The sequence below is a fragment of the Neoarius graeffei genome, chromosome 17 (assembly GCF_027579695.1).
Source record: "Neoarius graeffei isolate fNeoGra1 chromosome 17, fNeoGra1.pri, whole genome shotgun sequence".
Taxonomy (NCBI): domain Eukaryota; kingdom Metazoa; phylum Chordata; class Actinopteri; order Siluriformes; family Ariidae; genus Neoarius; species Neoarius graeffei.
In genome coordinates this window covers 12054825-12064931 of record NC_083585.1, presented here as the reverse complement: position 1 = coordinate 12064931, position 10107 = coordinate 12054825, and the positions used below count along the sequence as shown (strand labels likewise).

General features: G+C 42.7%; 1 protein-coding gene across 2 annotated transcripts in view; it reads left to right on the top strand.

Moving 5' to 3' along the window:
* The first annotated feature begins 793 nt into the window (after positions 1 to 793).
* sars2 (seryl-tRNA synthetase 2, mitochondrial) overlaps positions 794 to 10107 on the top strand; it is an 83913-nt gene continuing 74599 nt past the window's right edge. The window contains exons 1-4 of one of the 2 annotated variants that reach the window (XM_060943725.1): positions 794 to 1125; positions 1251 to 1346; positions 2496 to 2525; positions 3501 to 3641. In XM_060943725.1, coding sequence (XP_060799708.1) covers positions 853 to 1125; positions 1251 to 1346; positions 2496 to 2525; positions 3501 to 3641 — 540 coding nt within the window. In that variant the 5' untranslated portion in view covers positions 794 to 852. The remainder of the gene's footprint in view (positions 1126 to 1250; positions 1347 to 2495; positions 2526 to 3500; positions 3642 to 10107) is intronic. The other variant, XM_060943724.1, reaches the window with a different exon arrangement.

The following is a 10107-nucleotide window of genomic DNA, read 5'->3' as shown; positions in this document are numbered from 1 at the left end:
TACTCATGACTCTGATTGGGGCGGCACGGTGGTGTAGTGGTTAGTGCTGTTGCCTCACAGCAAGAAGGTCCGGGTTCGAGCACTGTGGCCGGCGAGGGCCTTTCTGTGCGGAGTTTGCATGTTCTCCCCGTGTCCGCGTGGGTTTCCTCCGGGTGCTCCTGTTTCCCCCACAGTCCAAAGACATGCAGGTTAGGTTAACTGGTGACTCTAAATTGACCGTAGGTGAGAATGTGAGTGTGAATGGTTGTCTGTGTCTCTGTGTCAGCCCTGTGATGACCTGGCGACTTGTCCAGGGTGTACCCCGCCTTTCGCCCGTAGTCAGCTGGGATAGGCTCCAGCTTGCCTGCGACCCTGTAGAACAGGATAAAGCGGCTAGAGATAATGAGATGAGATGAGACTCTGATTGGGTCACAGAAGTGTTTAATATGGATTGGATTGGATGTAGACTAGTAGACGTAGATAGTACATAGAATGTGCTGCATCAAAGTCCTTCTAAGGCTATATAAGTGTCTCTGGCTGCATTCTCACACAGAACGTTGGTGCGAAATATTTCTAAACATCTGATAAAAACCCGCCGAACTAACGTCAAACCCGCCCAATTTTCGTCAACCAGCCCAAGCCATTTTTTGCCCGCAAAGTAGAATTCAAAACCGCCCACAATCTGGCAACACTGTATCTCGAAATGTCAGAAAATGTCGTCATCGGTTCGAGTCGTAAAGCCTTTAAAATGTGGGCGCGGCTAAAATCTGGTAGAAGACGTGAATTGGGTGAGTGTGAATGAAATGATTTCGCACACTATGTAGGGACGAAAGTCGTTTGGTGTTCGGCCATTTTCAAGTGCACTGGAGTAAAATGGCGTCCTCCGTAGGAACTGTCACACGATTTCGCTCGTTTTTTTTCTTCATGTCAACAGTGAAACAATATGTGTGTAATACACCAGGACGGATTTTCAGCTCGTATTCTAACCGTGCCCAGAGCAGGAGTAGCCTTTTCGAGCACATTAAGCAGGGATACAGTGATAAACCTGAGGTGGACATGCGGCGAATCTGTGAACACACCGACCAAGTTATTACTGAGCTGGAGAACAGGAAAGGAGATTTAAGGGCAGTCGATGTCCGAAATATTGTAAGGAAGGATCAGTTTAATATCATGTGCTAAACCTTTACACTGCATAATAACCTCTGATAATTATTCGTTTGATCTCATAACGTTAAATCAATCAAGCTATCAGTTTTTCTCTTGTCTGCTAGATATCAGCATGGAAGCAACTACAAGAGGTAGAGAAAGAGATACACGAGCTGGAGGAACGTAAGAAAATGATCAGTGACCAAGTCCGGACTCTTGTGGTCAGTGTGTACCTTTTGTGGCGTTCTGTAGTTTATTTGAAACCATCATGATTCGAACATGGTGTGACCTTTCAGTGTTTGTGCACCTCATCGGATCATGTTAAGTTGTGCTTTTACTGAAATGGACATGCCAGTGCAGAGAAACACAACAATCAAAGAAGGAACACTTTGAATCAACATGACTTGTATTATACAGGCAATTGTTGTTAAAATTAAGTTGAGAGCATTGAGCTTAATGGGTGCTTACACAAAACCAACCACTGCTAACATTTTGTAGTCTGCTTATTGACAAATAAACGTAGACCTTTTTTTTTTTTTTTTTGGCGGTTGGCAAACCAACTTAAAGGTGCACCGCCACCAACTGGGCTGGAGTGTGGAACAGGAGCGCGGGGGGATTATATTCTTTTAGCTATTTCGGTTTCTTTTAATTACTTCATAAAGTGATATATCTGACTTGATGCTTTAACTAGCAAACCAGGGAATGTAAAATTATGACGATTTACCATTCTTAATGATTTGAAAAAACTGATTTCTCTCATAGGAACATAGACCTACACATGATGGTTACTTAAAAAACAAATAGTTGACTAGCTGTCATAATACAAGTCAAAGTAGTAGGCACAAAAGTTTCCAATTTACTTTGTGTGCCTATAATGGTGCACAGTGTTGAGCACTGAGCACATGTCTAGTTGAATTGGCCATTATGAAATTTTTAAAGACCTAACAACGTCTGGCCAATATTTTTCACCTTTCTGTTTATTAAAAGTCACTTGCACTTCTCTGGTTCTAAACCAGGGGTGTCCAAACTGATCCATAAAGGGCCGTGTGGCTGCAGGTTTTCATTCCAGCCATGCAGCAGCACACCTGACTTGGCTCATTCAATCAACTGAACTGTCTTCACACAGTCAAATACTTGCAGCCACACCCACCCTTGATTTAAAGGGTGGGTGTGTCAGTTGACTGAATATGCCAAATTAGGTGTGCTGCTGCATGGCTGGAATGAAAACCTGCAGCCACACGGCCCTTTATGGATCAGTTTGGACACCCCTGTCTAAACCTTCAATAAAGAAGTCAAATCAAGCCATGCACACCAATTCTAGGTTCACAGTCTACATGCAGAATTTGATGCAAATCTTTTCTTTGTTACAGGAGCAGCATGATGAAAAAATCCTGCCTGGTGTAAGTTCAGTCTTCTACACCATATGCATCGTTAATTGTAATGTGATATCTCACCTCTCAGAGACTGTTTTTTTTTTTTTTTTTAAATTATAACTTGAACTAATGTGTAGTGTATTTGCTAATATAAAAGCAACCTGACCCTGTAGGAATTGCATAGTAAATCTGCCGGGTCATTGTTGAACAGCCCTGTGCAGTTGCTGTCTCATCTCATATCTCATCTCTTTATCTCTAGCCGCTTTATCCTGTTCTACAGGGTCGCAGGCAAGCTGGAGCCTATCCCAGCTGACTACGGGCGAAAGGCGGGGTACACCCTGGACAAGTCGCCAGGTCATCACAGGGCTGACACAGACAACCATTCACACTCACATTCACACCTACGGTCAATTTAGAGTCACCAGTTAACCTAACCTGCATGTCTTTGGACTGTGGGGGAAACCGGAGCACCCGGAGGAAACCCACGCGGACACGGGGAGAACATGCAAACTCCGCACAGAAAGGCCCTCGCCGGCCACGGTGCTCGAACCCGGACCTTCTTGCTGTGAGGCGACAGCGCTAACCACTACACCACCGTGCCGCCCCAATCAGAGTCATGAGTATGAATGTGTGTATGTATATATACATATATACACACATAGAGTGTGTGTGTGTGTATGTGTATATATATATGTATATATATATATATATATATATATATATATATATATATATATATATATATATATTGTGTGTGTATATAATATATATAAACCCACGCGGAGCAGTTGCTGTCTACAAACATAATTTTGGAGTTGAGTTTTAAAAGTAGTGGGAATTTCATTTGTAATTAGTATTGTTAAATTAGTTTGGCTTTTAATTTAAACATAATTTTGGGTTTGGATAGGAGAGTATTATATTTGGGTCTGTTAGTGGTATTAATGTTTAAGGAGAGAGGAAGAGAGTTTGATTTACTAATTCTCTCTGTCTTCTTCCTCCTAGCTTTTGGCATACAAGTCTTTGAGAGAAGAAGGCCGGAAGATCAGAATAAAGTTGATTCAGCTGTACTCAAGACGGAGTGACTTGGAAGAGGAATATTATTGTCAAGCTCTGAGGCTTCCCAACAGAACACATCCAGATGTGGTAGGGATTCAGTCTACTCTAGGTCACTAAAAGAGTTGAAATCATTTGGGGAAAAATGAATCCACAGTATCTGCTTACATATTCACCTTAGATGACATTATAGCTCCATACCAGTATAAATATTGCAATAACATTGGCAGGGAAACTGCTCAAATGTTTTTTTGTTTTGTTTTTTTTAAAGAATCTTGTTCTTGGATTTTAGGAATGTCTCACATTCCTAATGGCTACCCACTGCTCTGGGTATGTGTGCTCACTGCTTCAGATGGGTTAAATGCAGAGAGGAATTTCACAAGTGTACATGTGATAGAAGAAGCACAACAACTTAACACTCAAAATATTTGGGAACTGATAAACTAGTTGTACTTCAGTCAGGACCACTTTTGTCAAAGAATTTTATTTACATTGCAACAAATTAATTTGGTGGTCTGGCTCTGTTCTGGGACCTTCCTGCCCTTCCATGTGCCTACATGGAAAGGCTTAAGGCAGGGAGAGCAGCAGCAAAGACCCTGCCTGGGGTACAGAATGAGCAGACATCAGTGAAAACAGAAATGACATTCAGGTCAGAACAGTAAAAGGAGGCGCTGGGTTGGAGGTGGGTTGCAAAAATGGCTTGCAGAGGAAGCAGGCAGGTTAAAGCAGCTTAAATAAGGCACCTTATGAGAGGAATGCCATATATATATATATATATATATATATATATATATATATATATATATATATATACAAACACACACACAGTGTGTATATTTTTATATATATATATATATATACACACACACACACACACACTGTGTGTATATATATATATATATATATATATACACACTTTATTTACACTGTGTGTGTATGTATGTGTGTGTATATATATATATATATATATATATATATATATACACACATACATACACACACAGTGTGTGTATATTTTTATATATATATATATACTTTATTTACACTGTGTGTATGTATGTATTATATATATATATATATATATATATATATATATATATATATATATAATACATAGATACACACACAGTGTAAATAAAATGTGTATATATTTATATATATATATATATATATATATATATATATATATATATATATATATATATATATATATATATAAATATACACACACTGTGTGTGTGTGTGTGTGTGTGTATATATATATATATATATACACACACACACACACAGTGGATCAGCTGGATAGTACAGTGGTAATGCTCACTGACTACGACGCAGGAGATCGGGGTTCGAATCCCGGTCAGGGCAAAACATCATCCAGTAAGGGTCCTTAGGCAAAACCCCTCATGATATATCAGCCTACCTCAGGAATGAGTGAAAACATAACTGATAGAGTCATACCGGCTCAGACACGGGTCAACAAGGTCTGCGTCAGTTGCTAGGGAACCAGGGCAAACTGATGAGAAATTGGCTACTGGAACAAGACATCGATGGACGAGGACAGAAAATACGGATTTGCTGGAATGCTACTATACAAGCAATCCCAGAGAGAGGGGATACATGCGGAGAATGTGGGACCATTGGATACTTCGAAACCCACAATCAAGGCTAACAAAGAAACAGCTATTAGCCCAGTGTTCCAACATCCATAATCGAAATCTGCTATCACAACTAGAGATTAATGAAATACAACAACGATGCTACGGCAAGGGGGAGCCAGGAAGACAGGTCAGCGGGGAGATGTCATCATCCCCACAACCAGAGATTGGGTACCAAGCCCCAACAGCTAACAGCCTCAACACAAGAGCTGCTGACCTGAGAAGGAAGATCGTGACCCAACTGGAAACCTGGAGCCCCCGACGAATACCGAAGCTGAGTTGCCAAGTACCTTCAGAAGATCTACTAGTAGATGTGAATGCTGCTCTGAAGACAATCTCCACAAGAACCATCACTGAGACCAACAAGCTGATACACAGTACAGCAACAGTAATCATGGAGATGCTTGGACACCAGGTGGGCTCGGGACATAACAAACAGTATCCACCATGGAAGAGACGATTAGAGGCCAAGATAAAGGCAGCAAGGAGAGAAGTTAGCCAGCTAGCTGAACTACAGAAAGGGAACATGGTGAATAAAGGGGCGCCCAGGAAGTACAACTCACTCTCCATACCAGAGGCACTCGAAACTGCCAAACAGCGACAAACAGCTCTGGCCACCCGGTTGAGGAGATACACCAAGGAAGGAGAGGCCAGGAGAATAAACAAGCTGTTCTCCACTGAACCAGCCAAGGTGTACTCTCAATGGCAGGGGAACAACAACCGGTCAGACCCACCAAGAGCTGAGGTGGAAAAATACCATACGTACTGGCTGAAGAAGCTAACTGCACTCCATGAACGCCTAGCAGCACAGATGAACCAGCTGCTGAGGGATGGAACCCACCCAGAATGGCTAACCCAAGGCAGGACAGTCCTAATCATGAAGGACCCCCAGAAGGGACCCATCCCATCCAACTACCGGCCAATTACCTGTCTCTGCACAACATGGAAGGCCCTGTCAGGCATCATTGCGGCAAAAATGAGTAAGCATGTGGCTCAATACATGAGCGAGGCACAGAAAGGAATTGGCAGTAACACCAGAGGAGCCAAGCACCAGCTACTGGCCGATAGAACAGTCGCCCGAGACTGTAAGAAGAGACAGACCAACCTGTGCACTGCCTGGATTGACTACAAGAAAGCCTACGACTCAATGCCACACACATGGATACTGGAATGTCTGGAACTGTATAAGATCAACAGGAACCTAAGGACCTTCATACAGAACTCAATTGAAATGTGGAAGACAACCCTAGAGGCCAACTCAAAACCCATTGCCCAAGTCAACATCAAGTGCGGCATATACCAAGGAGATGCGCTATCACCACTGCTGTTCTGCATAGGCCTGAACCCCCTCAGTCAGATCATCACGAAGAGCGGCTACGGGTACCGATTCCGTAGTGGGGCAACAATCAGCCACCTGCTCTACATGGATGACATCAAGCTGTATGCCAGGAATGAGCGAGAAATAGACTCGCTGATCCACACCACCCGGATCTACAGCGATGACATAGGGATGTCATTCGGATTGGACAAGTGTGGCCGGATGGTCTCAAAGAGAGGCAAGATGATCCGGACTGAAGGGATTGACCTACCAGAGGGCAACATAGGTGATATCCAAGACAACTACAAGTACCTTGGCATCCCACAGGCTAATGGAAACCATGAAGAGGCCACAAGGAAGTCAACCACAGCCAAATACCTCCAGAGAGTAAGGCAGGTCCTGAAAAGTCAGCTGAATGGTAAAAACAAGGTCCGAGCCATCAACATGTACGCACTACCAGTCATCAGATACCCCGCTGGTATCATAAACTGGCCAAAGGAGGAGATAGAAGCCACAGATATCAAGACTAGAAAGCTCCTCACCATGCATGGAGGGTTCCACCCCAAGTCCAGCACCCTGAGACTATACACTAAGCGGAAAGAGGGAGGCCGAGGGCTAGTGAGCGTCAAGACCACGGTCCAGGATGAAACATCGAAAATCCGAGAATACATCAGAAAGATGGCCCCAAAGGATGAACTGCTAAGTGAATGTCTCAGGCAGCAGAACCCTGATGAGAGTGCAGAGGAGGAGGAGGAACAGACAACCTGGAGAGACAAACCCCTACATGGCATGTACCACCGTCAGATAGAGGAAGTGGCTGATATCAAGAAATCCTACCAGTGGCTGGATAATGCAGGACTGACAGACAGCACAGAGGCACTAATCATGGCAGCACAAGAACAGGCCATAAGCACAAGAGCCATAGAGGCCAGGATCTACCAGAGTAGATCAGACCCAAGATGCAGACTGTGCAAAGAAGCCCCTGAAACAGTCCAGCACATAGTAGCAGGGTGTAAGATGCTAGCTGGATCAGCGTACATGGAGAGGCACAATCAAGTGGCTGGGATAGTATACAGGAACATCTGCAACCAGTATGGAATAGAAATGCCCAAGTCCCAATGGGCCATACCACAGAAGGTGGCTGAGAACAACAGGGCCAAGGTTCTGTGGGACTTCAGCTTCCAGACTGACAAACAGATCCTGGCTAACCAACCGGACATAGTGGTGGTGGACAAAGAGCAGAAGAGGGTGGTGGTGATAGATGTGGCGATCCCAGCTGACGCCAACATCAGGAAGAAGGAACATGAGAAACTTGAGAAGTATCAAAGGTTGAAAGAGCAGCTGGAACGGATGTGGAAGGTCAAGGGTTGCGTGGTCCCCGTGGTAGTGGGGGCACTTGGGGCAGTAACCCCCAAACTGGGAGAGTGGCTCCAGCAAATCCCAGGAACAACATCTGAAGCCTCAGTCCAGAAGAGCGCAGTCCTAGGAACATCGAAGATACTGCGCAGAACCCTCAAACTCCCAGGCCTCTGGTAGAGGACCCGAGCTTGAGGATGACATGGATACCACCCCCCCGCCGGGGGTGAGAAGGAGATTTTTATATATATATATATATATATATATATATATATATATATATATATATATATACACAGTGTATAAAATACACAGTGTATTTTTTTTATATATATATATAAAATGTCCAACATCTTAAGAATGTCAATAAAAACAAAACAATTGAACTTTTGAACTTTGTGTGTTTATTAAGACATAAGTTAAATTGTAAGCAAAAAATGGACTTTAGAAAAATATACAATTGTGCAAAATAAGTTGTCTCACAAAACGGTGGTCTGCGCAGGACAGTTTGTAGCCATACGGTCTGTTAGAGCAAGCCTAACAGCTTGAGCACGGAACTTGTGAACATGGAACTGCCAGTGTTGCCAGATTGGGCGGTTTTAAGTGCATTTTGGCGGATTTGAACATGTTTTGGGCTGGAAAACGTCAGCAGTATCTGGCAACACTGCTCATAACTTTGATTATACTCTTGAATAGCTCTTCATGACGACAACTGGAAGTGTACCAACACGATGGGGCGTGTAGCGCCACCTGTGGCTCGGGTGCACAATGTACCTCACACAATAGGTCGATTGCCTTGTGTCCATGTAGGATTGCATTTCTCTGGCACCCCTGCTGGGACTCTTTGCTTGATCACCGACAGCAGCTCGATTTGGATGTGCATGTAAATGTACTGAGTGTTTCCTTTCAGTCAGGGAGGTGCAACAGCTCGTTAAGGTCTGCAAGCACCCTCTTTTTACTGCAGACTAATTTGCAAATGTAGACTTGTTCATGTATTTGTTTTAGAAATGAAGAAACAAATTACAAGGTGATTCCATAATTTTTTTTTTTTCCTCATCATCGAGTGATTTCCATAATTTTTCGTCTAGTTGATCAGGAAAAAAATGCCATTAGTTAAAATAATTTAAATTTACTTGAGGTATGTTTTACAAAGCTGGAATGTTCAGCTGTTAAAATAGTTTTGTCATATGTGTGACTTTTGCCACAAAGTTTAAAAAAAAAAAGTGAACAAATATCCTCCAAGTGTAGTGATTCCATATTTTTGCCTGGGGTTGTCTATCATTCAGTATTAATGGTGCCTTCCCAGATGTATAAGCTGCCCATTTGCACTTGTGCACCCTCATACCATCACAGATGAACAGCTTTTGAATTGTGCACTGATGATAAACTGGTTGGTCCCTCTCCTCTTTAGCCCAGAGGATGCGGCATCCATGGTTTCCAAAAAAGAATTTTGAATTGTGAGACCACAGGATTTCTACTTTACCTCAGTTCATTGTAAATGAGCTCAGGTCCAGAGAAGACAGCAGTGTTTTTGGATATTGTTTATGTATGGTTTTAACTTGCATTTGTGGCTGCAGCGATGAACTGTGTTCCCAGACAGTGGTTTTTGGAAGGGTTCCTGAGCCCATACAGCAATTTCCACTTGAGAATCGTGTCTGCTTTTAATGCATTGTCGCCTGAGGGCCTGAAGATATTGGTTTTCGGCCTTGTCCCTTGCATAGAGATTTCTCCGGATTCTCTGAATCTTTTAATGATATTACGCACCGTAGGTTATTGTCTCCAAATTCTTTGCATTTTTATGTTGAGGAATGTTATTTTTAAATTGTTGCATTGTTTGCCCACACAGTCTTTCACAGAGTGGTGAACCCCTCCCATTTTTATTTTTGAGACACTGCCTCTCTCGGATGCTCTTTTTATATTCAACCATTTTACTGACCTGTTGTCAGTGAACCTGTAATATAACCCCAATTCCAAAAAGTTGGGATGCTGTCTAAAATGTAAATAAAAACAAAATGCAATGATTTGCAAATCTCAAACCCATATTTTTTTTCGCAATAGAACATAGACAACATATCAATTTTAAACTGAGATTTTACCATTTAAAGAAAAATATTAGCTCATTTTGAATGTGATGGCAATAACACGTCTCAAAGTTGGGACAGGGGCAACAGCAGGCTGGAAAAGCAAGTGGTCCAAGAAAGAGCTAAAAGAACATTTTGTAACT